Source organism: Phaethon aethereus, assembly GCF_964289735.1.
Source record: "Phaethon aethereus genome assembly, chromosome: 12".
Lineage (NCBI taxonomy): Eukaryota > Metazoa > Chordata > Aves > Phaethontiformes > Phaethontidae > Phaethon > Phaethon aethereus.
The window spans coordinates 1,737,853-1,754,748 of NC_138588.1; the positions used below are offsets into that span (position 1 = coordinate 1,737,853).

Sequence of the window (16,896 nt, forward strand, 5' to 3'; positions counted from 1 at the left end):
AACTGAATGTAGGAAACAAGTTTCAACACATCTCTGCTTCCCCTTAAAACAGCTTGGCACCACTTCAGACTTCTACATATGTTTAAAAACAACAGAATAGTACAGGTCAAAGGAAACTACGAAAATCGTCATACACACAAGCTGGGTATTCTTACAGCATTAATAGTATTTAAAAAAAAAAAAAACAACAAGCAGGTCATAGATCCTTAGGTTGCTATTGAAAGTTCTTCTATTACCAATGTGTCCAAGTTGTTCCAAGATCAAACAATAGAGGAAGGTCATGTGTGGAGTTTTGCAAGGGCCTATGCTGGCACATGTAGCTTAACCTATTAGTTAACGACCTAGAAAATGAAGTGATCAGTGAGGTGACAAAGTTGCTGGCGATACGACCTGGATGTAAGGATGAAGGCAAACTGAGGAATCACTGAAAGATCTCAGTGACAAAGCAATTCAATGTACATAAATGTGAAGTGATGCCCATGGGGAAAAGCAGTCCAGACAGACCTAGCTTTACATACAGTGATGGGCTCTGGGATGACCTTGACCACACTAGAGCAAGCTCCTGGGCCCAAGATAAACAGACATATGAAAACATCAGCTCAGTAGCCATCAGACACACAAATCACTAAAAAAGGAAAAGAGAGCAAATGAAAAATCATTACACACTATATAAAGCCCCGGTTCACCCAGATCTCAAAGTGCGGGTGGTTTTGGTGGTCAAAAAGAAAAAGAGAAGATACATTAGAAGTGGAAATGCTCACAGAAAGATGGCAGAACTCCAGCATGACTTCCTTAAGGAATAACAAAAGCTAAGACTTTTCAACCTAAAAAAATAGAGAACACGGGGACAGATATGATAGCAATCCAGAAAACCATGAGCAGCACAAGGAGAGTGGACACGGATCAGCTGTTCAGTCTCTTTCATTACACAATATAGTAACCAGTCTATTGAGCTCAAAACAAAATGAGAAGGGTCCTCACACAGCAAGCAGCAGAAAAACCGAAATCCCCAGCAAAATACTGTGAGAAAAAGAAATTCATGTAAGTTCAAGAGAAACCTGGACAGGTACTTGGAAAACAGGTTTATTATGGCTTGTCCAGCAAGTAGCCCCCATCGGGTTCAGGGGATTGAGCTGAAAATAGCTGGAGACTAAGAGAATATTGCAGGGAGGCGACATTTATTTCTCATACTTTGTCCTGGATTTGCTTTTCCCTACACACTCACTTCTGGAAGCTGTAGGAGACAATACCAGGCCAGATGGACTCTTGATCTGAACCAGTACTGTTACTTCTACATTCTTAAGATTCAGTTTACAACACATGTTTATTTTTAGCCATTTCCTCAGAAATCCAAGCGACATTGTCAGGGCCTCTAGTAAAAATGTTACTTCTCAACTGAAAGAGTCAAATTTTAAGACCAAAGAGGTAAAAGTGGAAATTAACTGAATGAAAACCTGGGTGTACACCCTTCAGAAAAATATTATCTAAAATACTTGTAATTCAAACCGACAACAGTTCTGACACTTGATTAAAAAAATTTGAAACCCTGCCATCAAGTGGCCTCAGCAGATTCACTGATGAGATACTCCTAAATCCACACGGAACCTATGAAAAACAACAGCTTTGTTTCTGCACAGCTAAAGTTTCATTTCAGTGCAGTACATTTATAGGTGCACTAACAACTCTGTAGATCGTCTGAGCAGAGCTGTCTCTTAATAGATTTTTCAATAAGCTGAAAATATACACAAATACTTGGACTGTTTCAAAGACTCTTATTTTGCACCAGGGGAACAAGATATAACATCTGCACGAAAGTGAGATCATTTTGTCAAGGGAGTCTCGAGAAACAATATGAGGAATGAATGTATCAGAAAACATTCTCTTCTACACAACGTTTCATGACACACTCCCGCAGCTCAGATTATAGATTTTACCTGAACCAAACGCATTATCCCTATTGTATTTGGCCCCTTCTTTTTAAAAAAATATGTAATAGCAAGTTGCACCTACGCTAAATTGCCAAGCAAAACCAGGTTCACTGCTATTTCCATCCTATATTCTATTTTGCACGCTAATGCTAACTAATCACATTTTCAGTTGAAAAGCTGAACAGAGCAGCCTTATTAAGTCCAAACCCTGCTCTACAAAGAGGGCAGGAGAAACATCTTGCAGAAGACTGTAAATGAAGGTAAGCAAGAAGTTTCAGCTCTGAATGAATCTCAACCAACTGTCCCACTTTAAGGGACAGTAAATTTCTTCGTGTGGCTGGGCAGCGAAAGTAAGCTATCTGCTTATACAGCGAACAAGTTGAGAAGCTCTTAAGAAGGAAAACATACTTTCTCAGGAGACAGCTCTGGCACTCTCACATACAACACAAAGCTGGAGGCACCTCGCATAGACAGTAGGCAGGTACACTGATCAGACTACAAATTGCAGAAGGACCAAGATTGGACTAGACCAGTGAAATGACTCTCAGAATTACCAGTCGTTCTGCAGAGATACACAGAGCCAATTTTAATCCCAGAAGCAACTAGGGATAAAATCGCTAAACTCTGTGTTTTGCCTCAGCTGCCAATCTGCTCCCCTTGGTGAGCCTCAAGAACAGAGTAGCAACATCAAGCAAATATATGGTCAGGAGGGCCAAGGCTGAAATCTGATAGACCGAAGGCACTCTACTGCACACCACAGCCCCTGAAAATGTTGCAGATGACAGATCCTACAGCTGCTCAATAGTGAGTTGTACAGTAGGGAAAGGTAAAGCCACAATACTGGCTGGCAGCTTGAGTACGTGCCCAGGGGAAGAACCACTGTGAATACAAACCCCTACAGCTTCAACATAAAATTCTAGTGTACCTAAAGCACTCTGTAGTTTTATACTATGTCACCTCTTTGGAAGAGAACTGATTTTTTTTTCCTAGTATAAATCTAGCTTAGAAAACCCGGCCTTTATTCTCAGCTCTGCCCAAAGACTATGACTTAACTCCTGCCCAACACAAATTTCTGAGAACATTTATCACATACGTTTGCATGCTCAAATGGCTGTGGCCACAAAAGATGAATCTTCAGGAAGTGGAGCCAATGCTGCAACCAAGCAGCAAGGAGACTGAGCTCAGTTTTCCATCTCCTTTATAACCATGCATTTAATGGGAGGGGAGGAAAGACTGGAGAACTTGGTATACCAATTTTCAAAATGGACAAGAATCCTATGGAGCCTCCTGGTGAAGACATGCCTACCTACTGCCTGTCATCTGTCACCATCTCCCCTCAGAAGGTTCACTGCTTTTGAAATCTAATTTTTTGAAGCAACTTCCACCTTTTCCAGCAATACCAGTGGACAGTCTCAGAACTGCTTTTGCACATTTCTGAGATTGTTAAGAATTTTGTAATACATCTCCATTAACAGAAATCCATAGGAGTAAAAACTCCTCAAGAACTACATCTGTGGCATGAAATCATCTGCACAACTCCCATCCCCTAACAAGTCCCTGGTATCTTACTGTCAAAGATGTGAGGTACAGCAAGATGGTCTGGCAACAGGCTGGGGGAACTGGGCTTATTCAGACTGGTGAAGAGAAGGCTTTGGAGGAACCTAATGGCAACCTTCCAACATGTAAAGGAGGTCATCAAGAAAGCAGAGCCATGATCTTCACAGAGGTACACAGCAGAAGAACGTGAGACAGTAGGCACAAGCTGAAATAAGAGGTTCAGGCTGGACATTAAAAAAAAAAAACAAAACTGTTTTCACCATGAGAACAGTTAGGCAGTGGAAGAGGTTGCCCACAGAGGTTGTGCAGTCTCCATTCTTGGAGGTTTTAAAGACCAGACTGGATAAAGTCCCGAGTAACCTGTTCTGGCCTCTTAGCTGATTCTGCTTTGAGCAGGAGGTTGCACTGGAGATTTCCCAAGGTCCTGCCAACCAAAATTACCAAATAACCTATGGTCAGGATCAAGGGAGCAACTAGGTGTCAAACTGAAAACAACACCAAGAAGAGCTAAAAGGAGAGTCCTACTGAACTCTTGGTTTGAAGAATCTAGCATGACAAATCATATCTGGGATGGAAACTGGGGAAAAAGCACTTTTACTTCCACTATAAACATGCAAGGCATAGGAAAGAAAATATGTACAGAGATAAAGGGATGTTTCACAGCTTACTACTCTGGAAAACTACTCTTTGGCTGTGTATCAGCCCCAAAGCAGGGTAGAGACTGAAACTCTTCCTTTCTCACTCTCTCCTCCTGTTAGACAGACGTACTTCTAGGATGGAAACTGGCAACTGAAGCCCATGCAGTCCTGTCAGAAGCAGAAAGGAGGCAGAACTCATACATGTTTATTAGCATGTATCCAGAAAGCTCATTACCATTTCCTAAACAAAACAAGGGAAGTTCACTACAGAGCAATCTTCAGTGATGCACAAGAAGTCAATAACACTTATCTTTCTGTCCTCCATGCTAAATAAACTTTAGCATATCCACAGAGTCTTTGCTCTGCTGCAGAGCCTAGGACTCCATCCTTACCAGGCAAGGGTTTTGAAAGGCTCCTTTCACTTCTCCATTAATTAACATGCCACTTCCTGTATAAACCTCTTCTATATCATTTCCTATAGACATAAAGGTCAAGCTTAGGTTGACCTTTGGTCTAATTGTATACTAGCTTTTCATTTCTTTGTTTCACATATTCTAGACAAGCTCCATAATACCCACCTTCTGCTCATTCCTACTCTCCCCTAGTCTTAGAATACAATGCTTGCTTACAGGGCACTCTGGTATCCCTCCAGTATACGCTAAAGGACAGAATGTAAGAGCAGAGACATGGCAGTACATCTACAGCCATCCCTAATCCCAACAGGAGAATAAGATTAAGCAAATTGCTGACAAACTCCTGGATCAATACAGCTGCCACAGACAGGAATCTCAGCAAAACAATAAGAAAAGAAACAACAATAGAAAGGTCTGTACCATTGCACACAGAGAACAGTAATATAATGTTACTCGGTTTAATTTGGCTCTGGCTGCTATTGAAAATTTGGAAGATCAGAACAAGGCTAGATAAACTAACATCTCCCGTCCCCATCCTGAACTCCATATATTCTCATTTGCAAAGGTTTAACACCATCTACTTTTTGTTGTAGCCCCAAAGCTTCTAATTCACTTTGAAATAACCACATTTTACAGCAGTGACTAGTTGTTCAAAATGGCTTTGATAGCACTGAGTAAAATTACAGAAATAAGCACCCTTTTGTAAGCTACTGGAGCTCCTTTCTTCTCCTCATCCTCCCCCCCCCCCCTTTAACTAGTACAAGAATCTACTTTCAAGAAAGGCATTTGTTTTCATAAACAGACTACTGTTGAAGGTACTACATGCAATTTTTGCATCATAAAATCCAATCATCTTCATTTTAAAAAGTCCAAACCAACACTCTTAGCATTTATTGGCCTACACAGAGCTGGAATAGTGACAGAGCAATGAGACAATCAATACCTGAGCTCGATCAAGAGGATTCCAAAATTTAGCTGTCCGAGCATGTGTCACAGCAGTCACCCAAACAATACATTTCCCCTTTTCTCCCCCCTTAAGGACAGGACAAACGTTTCTCTGCGATTCTTGCAGGCACATTTGTGCATTAACCAGAGGTGAAGTTCCCACTTACAGGGGACAGCACAAGCTGAAGCAGATGGATTGCAAAAGACACAGAAGGTATATACTGACAAGTTTTTACCGTAAAAACCATATTTGCATTCTTCACTGCAACCACGGCTTTCAGAAGGCTTTTGCTACTTTTTATGGAGGGTGATAAAGCAGAGTCTTCCATTAGAAGGGCACCTGTAACATCTTTCATCAAACTACAAGTTTCTAAAGCACAGCAGCAAAAGTCTCAGATGTTTCTGAGACAAGGTTTGTCGGTAGAATTCTTTCCTTGTGGAGCCAAAAGGGCCAAACACCAATATCACCATGGAAGAGAAAAGCTGCAAGAGACACAATCCATTTCCCAACCACAAATCCAAAGCCACAACCCACAGGACACTGGGTGATCCCAAGGCCCCAGAAAGTAACCCTTTCAAAATGTCGATTCCCAGAAAGAAAGGCACTATTACTTCAAATTCAAGTTTCAGCAGAGACCAATGAACCCCATGTTGATGGAGTCCACCAGCCGACTAACCCTGGGGTTCGGCTCCAAACTCACTCATAAGCATTACTACAATCAACACAGGGATTACAAGACACTTCAGAGAAACGACGCAGCTAAGCACTCAGAGGATCAGAGAGGGCAGTGTTGGGAAGTTCTGTTTTGTTTTTCATTATAATGGCACTAAAGAGAAAAATGATCAGATGTTGACTTCTACGAGAATGGATTACAGGAACTAAAACCCACCGTGCCAAACACGTTAGTGGCAAGTCTGCACTTATCTTGGTGCTCTATATGAATGCAAGTCAGTATAAACCATACCAGTCATCTACGCCATAGAATCATTTAGGTTGGAAAAGACCTTTAAGATCATCGAGTCCGACCATAAACCTAACACTGCCAAGTCCACCACTAAACCATGTCCCCAAGTGCCCATCTGCACATCTTTTAAAAACATCCCTATACATAACTTCAGTATCTGAAGATATCTTAACTGCCTACACTCTGCTTCATGGGATGCTTTTAAATACGTCTTGTGTGTCTGATCCATAAACTTTCTTTTCAATGGCCAAGCAGTCCTCAGCCCTTCCCCTCGCTAAAGGTAACACTTTTCTCTTATTCTCACAGAATAAAGCTAAATAAGATGCATCTTCTGCCTGCCTCTTAGCTTCTAAGCCTTTTAACTGTAATTTCTAAATACCTTTATAACCAAAAGAGAAATGAACTGTAAATCCATTAAAAATAACTACTATGAACAACTGGTTCTTATACCATCCTTCCTTCTCAGAAGTGGCAACGAGTAAGAATTTCACTTGCACAGGCCTACAAATACTTCCAGGATGGCCCCTAACGTTTGTGAGGGGTTTATACCAGAACTCTGCCGATGCTGTATTTACGTGTACACAATATGCAATCTGCTTTTTATTGACAATAAAGAAGTGTTATGGATTGGGGCTTTGACAGTTAAGCAGTGATGCACAGCTTCCAGTTTTACTCATCTGATATCTGCAATTCCAGTGGAAGACCAAAAGCTCAAAAAAGATAACTAGACCAAAATACAGTTAAAAATACTATCAGTCTGACATATACCAAATTACAGGCATGAAAATAACGTAATCCGTAGACTCAGATAACAATGAAAAGTGGATTATATTGACTTTAATCACAAAAGCATGCAACCCCAGCAACTTATAAAAGGATTAGGCAAAAATAGCTCATAATACAGAAGAGCAAAATTCTAATTGAACACTGAAATAGGTAGCTTACGCTTATTAGCATTGACAATGCAATTTAACACAACTGCGTTTCCATACCAGAGATCTATTTGTCACTATTACCACCACCACCTGGAAGCCATGCTACTAGCCTCTCCCCCTCAAAAAACTGCTTCACTGTATTCAGGGGAGGGGTATTTCCCAACTGAGTATTTTTAAATGGTTTGTTTTCATCACTATTGTGTGGAAATGCTATTATGAATTTTCATTCAAACTCTTGGCTCACTTTTTTTTTTTTTTTTTTAAGTATAAATTGCGTCTAACAAGAAACACACCAGGGATCTCTTCAATCCCCAAAGGCACTTTCTTAAAAGGAGAGAGAACAAAGGAGAAAACCTCCCAGCATGTGCTTTCCAAACCAGCTTCTTAGGACAGTATCAAGAATGACAATACTAGAACATAAGCTTTTCTTTTTCATTCTTTGATCCATGTATAATTGAATTGATTATTGCAAACTGTGTAATGATTTCCAAAAGACTTGAGTAGAAGGCAAAGATCACGACAATCTAATAACCAATTTAAAGAGATGTAAGAAATATTGAAAGAAAGATTTAATCACTCAAGTATACTCCTTCCAATTAGAAAGAGCTTTAAATAGCTTACCTTGAGATAAATTAAGAGTCTGTATGCAATTATACAGCAATAGTAATTAAGATCAGGAAAATTCACATATGCCTCAGCCTATAGAGTTAGGGAGGTAATCCACAGAACAGACTTTTCAGTTACCTTGTTTCATCAACAGAAGTGAAAGCATACTGGTTCAATTTATCCAAACCTTTGAGAGTACCAAAGAATTCAGTAACCTTACAAGTCTCGGATCTGCAAAGTATGTTTGATCATATCTGATTTTTTTTTTTTTCCCCAATAGGACAAACATTCTCAAATGGGGCAAGAGACTGAAACACTCTTGATCGTGGTAAGAAAATACATTACAGGAAACACTATTCCATGATTTAGAGCTCTGTGAAAAATTATGGCAAGTAAGAATGACCACTGTTTTTCTGCAGGAAGCAAGACCTTTAATTTTACTTTGTGCATTTGGCAATACCACCCATCATACCCCAGTTTACATGTGTGTACATTACCCATGGGTACCCCTATGGCTCTTCACACAGGAAGGCAAGAAAGTTTTAGAAACCTGACTAAGTTTTTCTGGCAAACTTTATCTGACAAGGCAAGTGAGTTACTGCACAACTATGACATTTGATTTTAGTTTTTAAAGGTCACTAAATCTTAAATCAATGCCATTTGCTAATTAATCAGAGGAGAAAGATGAAAAGACTTTACCTAAGAAAATTAAAATAATGAAAGGAGTTCACTGTTCATTCTTCAAATAGCAGTGTCTTAATCACAAACCCTCCCTTAGTTATGTCTCTTTTCAACTTTAAAAGAAAAGAAGGAATTTAAAAGCACGTTTTCTGGGGATGTATTCCTGCTTAAAAATACCCACTGCACCCAGCTACGATATAACAGCTTTCCATTAGCCACATTTTTCCAAGGAGCATTCACCTCATCCAGTACCTAATAACTGAGCTGCACTACTTTTGAAAAACCGCTATGCAACAGCTACAATTCTAAGCAGAAATTTCATGCCCCCCTGTCTTTCCCTCTCCTTCTTGACAGAAGGGACACACCCACACACCTCTTTTTCTTTGTACAGTCTAGAGAGAAAAAAAAAAGTATTGAAAGTCTTCAAAGTAACTTTTTTTCCTTATGTAAACTGCCAAGTCCCCATAGCTACTGAAAAAAAAAACCCAACAACTTTTCACAGAATGCAGTGCTACCATCCTGCAGTCCCAGCTTGCAAGTACCACTCCATATCCTGAGCAGCAAAGTGAAATTGAAAATAAACTAGTCAGTTTGACATTTACCCTTCAGACCCCTGAGGTAGCAGCAGTACTTTTTTTATTAAAAAAAAAAAAAAAAAGTAAAAAAGTCATAATTTCTCTCTACTGGTTCTCAAGAAGCAGGTTTCAGAAAGAGATCAATAAAGAAGTCCGGGATGACAAGCAGACTCAAATATGCTTCTACAAAAGCTCCACCTGCAAAGCTGCAGAGAAAGAAAAAAGGACAGGCCTCTACACTATGCTCACGCAGACCAACGGCACTCCAACACGTGTGTACGTACCCAGAGCCCAGAGGCTCTGCGATGGACAGAGGAGAGGCTTCAGGTTTCAAAGCTCCCAAGATCAATAAATTGTCGATTTTCATAGTAAAATCATGCCTTTTAGCGCTATCCTTGACCACCATCCCACCATCTTAATATACATCAAAAAAAACTTTATTCCCTAGCTCTTGCTTCTTTTCACTCCATTTGAGGCAGTTTTGTTTATAAAGGCATCACATAAACCCAAGCCAGCTACTGTGCACCAAAACCTCCAGAGTCCGTTACCAAAACGCACCACTCCATTTACCATGCTAAGATTAACAGAAGTTTAGCACTGTAATCACATCTTTATCTCATTATCTGGCAGACACAATTTAAAAAAAAAAGGCTTAGGGACAACACAGCTGCAGTAATATACTCTGCAAGATACCCAGAAAAACAAAGGACAGAGGAAGATTTAAAGGAGGATCTATTTATCCTGACCTGGCAGACAGAGACCACCAGCAGACAGAGACCACCAAAAGTGGGAACATGCACAAGGTTTTATACTTCTTTACACCCTGACAGCTCTTTTAAGCATCTAAAAAATTGAAGTGCAAGAAACCTTTGACACACAGAAAACAGACCTACCAAAGCTCTAGCAAAGGACAAAATATTTCCCTACTCGTACTTTAGACACTCTGTAGCTTATGTTATGCGTTTAATATACTTCTGATTTGTCTTTCACTGTATTAACTTTAAAGTACGAGGCAGAAGACCCCCTGATGAATACCGAGCCTGTGACAACCGCAATGAAATTCCCAAACTTTTAAATACACTGCCGTGTGCGCAAGGCAGAGATCGCACCCCACACACACCTCGGCAAAGCGATTAGAAAGTTTTTTTGAGTCTTTTTTTGTCGGATTTCGTGTGTGAGTGTGGTACACTGCGTGGATTCCCCGCCACCCACTTCCACCACTACTATTCCTCAAAATACCCGATGGGAACGCGCTACGCGGAGCTGCTCCCTCTCCTTCAACGCAGGCAGAGTCCCACCTAAGCCCCCCGCCCAGCTCCACCCCCTCGGGGAGCTGTAACTTCGCTCGGGGGTGCCTCAGAGCACCAGGTTTCGATGCGTTTGCAGGATGACAGGGACAACCGCAAGCTTCACCGCTTGTAACTCCTCAACATCTGCTTCTGACGTCCTTTATTTACCGGGCTGGGAGCGGGGCGAGGCAAGCGGGGCTCCCCCGGCGGTGGTGTGTGTGTGTCCCCCGCCCGGCGCCGGGCGGCGAGGGCGCTCCTTCGGAGCCGGCCGCCTGTCAACGGCGGACAGAACCGTTCCTCAGGGCTCCCTCCCCGCCCGCCGCCGCTGGCGGAGTCCCCTGGAAACTTTGCGAGGAGGCCAGGGAACCGTACCCCGCCTCAGGGGCGGCCCAGCCATGCTGCCCAGCGCCGGCAACTCCCGGAGGATCCCCCGGCCGTCGCCGCCGCCCTCACCCCCACGACGGCCCGGCCCGAGCCCAACCGCCCCCTCCGTCGGCGCTGAGGGGAGCCCTCCCCGCTCGTCCCCGCTGCCGTCCCCCGGGCCCGCCGGGGCTGCCCGGCGGCGAGCGGTCGGTCGGGAGGCGAGGGGAGGACAGCTCCGCTCCCCGCCCCGCTCCGTCCCTCAGCCCCCGCTGCCGGCGGGGCGCCGCAGCAGCCGCCCCGGTGAGGCAGCGCCGCGGGACGCCGCGGGGCGCCGGCAGCGGCTCGGCTCGCCCCCAGCGCCGGGGGGAAGCACAGCCCCAGCGGCCCCGAGCACGGCAGCGAGGGGCATCGCGAAGGGAATTGAAGCTGCGCTTTACCTTTAGTTCCGCACTGTCCGCCATCTTGCAACTCCGGGCGCAGGCGCAGTGAACCCCGCCGGGACACCGCCCCCCCCGCAGCCCCCCCGCCGGCACGCAGCGCGCAGCGTTTGAATCGAGGCGCCATTTTGTCCCTTCTCTGCGCTCCGCCGGGCGGGGGGTCTCCGGTGCGGAGCAGTCCGGAGGCTTCTTCCCGAGGGTTTGTGGGGAGCCCCGAGCCATCGGCGGGGGAAATCTCCGATCCGCCTGGGGAGCAACGTGTCGCCGCCGCCCTGCCTGGAAAGTTTCCCCCCTGACAGCGCGGCCCCTTTGGTTCCGCCTTCCCCGCTGCTCACTCCGTGTGAGGGAACGGGGCGCTGAGGGGAGAGCGGGCAGCGCTCCCGAGGCCCGGCCGCTGAGGGTGCCCGTGTCCCGGCTCCCCTCGGCCGCGCCGGCCAGAGCCCCCGGGGTGCCGGGGGCCCTCTCGAATAGGATCGCCAGAGGGAAGAGGTGGATGCGCATTCCTGTAGTAATAAGTTGATTAAAACTGGAATTTGCAGCTCCGCTTCCTGCTGCTTAATCCGCAGCTTTTAAGTGCCTTAGGAGTAAAACAGCACGGGACTAGGCTGGGGTCCCTCAGCGGCTGCCAGGGCTCTCCGCTCTCCCGGCGGCAGTGCCGGCGGTGCGTGCTGGCCGGGCTCCGCCGAGGCCGGGGCGGGCGCCCGCCTCCGGCCGAAGCGCTCTGCAGGGCCGCGGCGGTGGCACCGCGGCTGCGGGAGTAGCTGGGAGAAGGTCCTGCCGTCGGCCGTCCCCTGGCTCCCGAGTTGTACGAACTGGGAAATTATACTTTTATTTCCCTGAGCTACTGGCAGAGGAAGTTCAGGGAATCGACGTGAGCTTGCCCGGGTCTTCCTCTTTCTTAGGAAAAGTGATACAAGCGTTTTTAGGAGGGCCTACAGAACCAGAGCAGAGCTTTTACATCTAAACTTGCTTGTGTCACTTCATTTTTGAGTAAAATGTGGGTTCTTGCCACAGCAGATCAGGTAATGCAGAGGGGAGAAGTACACACCAAAAATGCGACCTGGCAAGATGACTGCATCAGTCGTGAAGTCGGTCAGCTTAAATACCGGCATTTAAGTCACACACCTTAGCTTGATTCAGCTTCCTTTTACCTATGTGTCACTCTGTGATGACAGATCACCACGACACTTTCTCCGCTTGGCCTTTACCTCAGTGCGTGGGATGGAAAAATACTGTTGAACATGGCCGATATTGTACCTCCTTTTAAGTAAGTGAGAGAGGGATAGAAAACTTGCTATTTTTCCACAGCTGCTATAAAATTCACCATCGTACATTCAGAAAGCACTTATATTATCTGCATTGCAAGACAAAAAAGGCATTAATGTCTCCACTCTACAGATTAAAGAAAGCGTGCTTGAGGCCACACAGGGAATTGTCGGTAAAGAGATTACCGCTCATGATTATTACTGAATTATAACTTATGTCTCCCATATGACCTGAATAGTTAGCCACAATTTAAAATTAGGTAGTTTCCATTGAGGGAAAAATGTGATAGCGGTATCAAATATCTTTCTAGTAAGTAGCATTTTGATACCATCCTGTTCATTGGTAAGAGTATATTTGAAGTCCTGATTCTCTGAACAATGGAAAACAACCCATATCTCTTTCCAAACATTTCATTTCAAAGCATTTCACCCAGAAACATTCCCCAGCTTGGTCTCAAAGACTGGATTAACCCAAAACCCAGGTGCATCTTTTGACTCCTCACTGGTACCCCTCTTTCTTCTCCAGGTCATGTGTACACCCCATTTCCATTGCAGATATGCCAAGTAGCCACTGTTCTCACTGATTTCTTTTACAGTTCTCAGCATTCAGCGTCAGCATATCAAATGAAGCATTCAGAAAATGAGGAGCAATTAGAAAAGGCTGATAAGCCGTACTCCGATACTCCGGCTTAATACTGCATGTAATGAAGACTTATCAAAGTGTCTAAAATGCTGGTTTGGGGAGGGGGCAGGGCACTAGGCGAGATATCTAAAAAAATAAAAGTCAGATGACTACCCAGTAACACCCACGTGTACCATAATTAGCTGATCTATTTCAGTGGTCTGAACCAGACCAGTTTAGAATACTTCATTTTAAATGATTGAATATGTTTAATAATCATGATCTAATATGATCTATGAGTTTGTGTCTAGTTTAAAGAATTGGCAAAAAGAGCTATAATCGCATAAAGACAAATCCTTTTTTTAGCTGCTTTTTTTTTTTCCCTCCTGAAAGAGGCTAGTTGCACAGCAAACAGTTTTTCCTCTGCTGCTTCACTTCCTACCAAATTCAGTGGGATGTGGACATGTGCTTAAGTGCTTTGCTAAATCATGGCATAACACTATCAAACCTGACACATGGCCATAAACCACAATGTTCTCTTTCAAAACTTGCTTTAAATAAAACAGGCTGAGAATGTCTTCTGCTATATTAAAATAAGGAAGCAAACTAAGAGGATACTAAGAGAATATGCAATTCAAAACGGTTCACCCTAAATAAGTATTTTTACAGACAAAGCTAGTACAGACCCTTCATTTTTAAGTTTGGACTTCTGATAGTGACTTCTTTCTTAATGCAGTATTTACTTTAGTATGAAGGAGGAACTTAATGTGAAAAGCAATCTGTGCTTCTATTTTTAGACAATTATTTACATGTAATGAAATTTTGTTCCTTTCTATTCCTGAGACTTAGATGATGGTTTCTTTGCCAAGAAAAGACTTTGTCAACACGCAGTAATTTTCAAAGGTGTACTCCATTGCTCCAGCTCTGCTGCAGCTCTGTCAATGATGGCAACACTCAGTTCTGTCACAATTCTGTCTTCATTTCAAAAGGACATGCCCATCAAGTAGTGCAACTGGGGTGCAGGGCCGGTAAGAACAACTTCCAGTTGTCAGCCACCTCTGTTTCTGAGCCAAAATGACAGTATTTTTCTTTTAACCTTTGGAGGGGGGAAGAGAGAAAAATAAAGATCAGGGTTTTCCTCAACCATTCAAAGTTTTCATATTTTCAATTCCCAATTTTCAGAAGTTCATTTCCCCCCTTTTGCCATACTGCAGTAAAATTGCTTCCAGAATCTACCTTCCACTCCCATTTCTTCTATTTTCCTATTCTGTAACCTCCCCAAAAATGTATCATATCACGTAACTCACTTGCTTAAAACAATGTTCAGGCACAATAACATTTTTTAAACAGATATGCATTTTTTCTACTAACATATTGTTTTCATTAGTCCAAGTCTCCAAGACTTTTTCCTCTTTGTCTAATAGTTCAAACTTACTCCCTGCTCAAAAGTGGGGGTGTGTGCATTTTTGATCCTGAATATAACTTTTAAAGTTCCTTAAAGATAGATTCTGAATTACTCTGTTTCTTGATAGAAAAATGTGACCAAGCCATTAAAACCATCTTTTATCCCTGAGATTGTTGGAGGCATACAAAACGTTTAGATGTGTCCCTGAAATAGCCTTTTCTGGGGAAAAAAAAGCCACAGAGGTACATTTTAGTGACATTTACTTGGATGTGTGTGAAGAAAACGGAGTAGCCAGTATATCAGATAAAATAAGCCCATTTAATTCTTTATAAGCAATGTACATGGCATTGCTCAATATGCTGTATAGTAAATTCAGCAATGTTGAGTGATTGAGTCTTGGCTGGTGTACACATCTCCCCCTAAATTCACATCTAAGTGTAATATTATATCATATTATGTTACCATCATCTCTCAAATTTGGCCCAAAACAAGGGCAGCTACTTAGAAAAGAAAGATTCATTACATCTCTGCTGCCTGTGTTATTAATATTTACAGAGGGGGATTTATTCACCCCAAATCCTAAATTAGGGAAAGATACTGGGCCATTTTCTTAATGTCACCTCTTTTGTATCCTTAGATCTCCTGGTACGACAATGTTATTGCAATATGGAAAGCATATGTAAATGAGTTACAATAATCTTTCATTACATATGCAGCGTTGCAGCGTGACACATCCCGGCTTCACTTGCGTATTTCTTGTTTTTTCGGTTCTTAAATATCAACTTGCCTTGTTGCTGTACACGTATGATTGCAGTTTACAAAACCCGAGTACTCAAAGCCTACCATGGCCATGATACAAACTCTTTCCCCATTGCAATTTTTGGAAATCTTTAAAAATTTTAATTGCACCCCCTGATATTTGAATGCCCCGTATATTGTGTTCCCCGCCTGGAATTACGCATTCCAAGTCAAGCTCAGCTCCCTATGTACTTTACTGCTATACAAAGTGTTGCAGCTGCAAGACAATAGTAATGGGCACAACAATTAGCCCATTCTTTAAAACTATTTGCTTAGCCTTTTCCGCTCCAATATCAATGGATGATATGTGCTTGCTCATAGCACTCCGCTAATGTTCTTAAGGCCTGTCCTGCATAATTAAGCTATTCTATATTTGTCATACGTCTTCATTTGTCAAATGAAGTATCGGTCACGTCAAATGGAGACTACATTTTAAGGTGAGGACGAACATAATGCGGTCTCCCAGCGTGGCTCCCCCGGGGATCAGCCCGCCGTGGCTGTCCAACCTCACTGCACTCAGCCTGCAGGTCGCAGCGACTCTTTGCTTTCTGCCCGGTGCCTTTCAGGTTTTGCACCTTTATAGAGCACAGGTGCAGGAAAAGAAAAGTGCCTGAATTACCTCCTAAACAGCCACAGAGGTTTCATGCAAAATGCACTCATACATCCTCATTTAATTTGATACGCAACGACAATAGTCTCAACAGCAAAACTCGTTTACACGAGAGGAGTTTTATGTATAGGGGACTGCTTGCTGTATTGAAATGAGGCGTACATGTTACAGGCACTCCGAGCTACGAAGGTAACAGCATCCTACTGGCCTTGCAGCATTTAGTTTAACTTACCTAAAATTAACTTCTGTAAGTTGTATCCCAGGAAAACTGCCACTGTTGAGCGGATCTAGTTCTGTATGTACTTCTGTTCACTTTTCTCTGGGCTTTTATTTGAATTGTTATCCTTTTTTTTTTTTTTAATTAAACCTATTATAGGTTTTTTCTCTGAGAAGAAATGGTCATTCCTGAGATACTCATCCACACTTGTAAAAGCATTTCCTTTGGCTGAGTTGAATCCATATTTTTTGTCAACAAAATTCCACTTGGCTGAATCACAATCGGGATTTTTTTGTCATTAGCACCCATTTTCATAATGTGTGGATGCACTACAAGAAGAAAGAGGAAAAAGCAACTGCCACAGGCTGTCGCCGATCCACAGTGAGCTGCGAAGAACACGGCGCTGTACCAAAGCCAAGTAATACCTAGAGTGTCAGATTCTTCAGAAGCTTGAAATTGGCCAAGAACTATTCAAACACGAGGACAGAAAACTACAGAAAGCTATATCTGTTTCCAAAACATCTTCAGAGAGGTGAGGCAGACTTTTAATTAAGCTGTACAGACTTAACAACAGCATCAACAAAACCAGGTTTTAACTGCGACAAACTCATTCGAATTAAAAGTGATTTTATGCAAGACTGCAGGGT

The 16,896-nt window shown here is 43.1% G+C and overlaps 1 protein-coding gene across 1 annotated transcript in view; it reads right to left on the reverse strand.

Moving 5' to 3' along the window:
- Window positions 1-11,459, reverse strand: part of PIAS1 (protein inhibitor of activated STAT 1) — a gene marked incomplete at its 5' end in the record, with an annotated part of 62,633 nt that extends 51,174 nt beyond the window's left edge. Inside the window, 2 exon segments of the mRNA XM_082005022.1 lie at window positions 11,333-11,407; window positions 11,409-11,459. Of these exon segments, the coding sequence (XP_081861148.1) occupies window positions 11,333-11,407; window positions 11,409-11,459 (126 nt within the window).
- Between the last annotated feature and the right edge of the window lie 5,437 nt (window positions 11,460-16,896).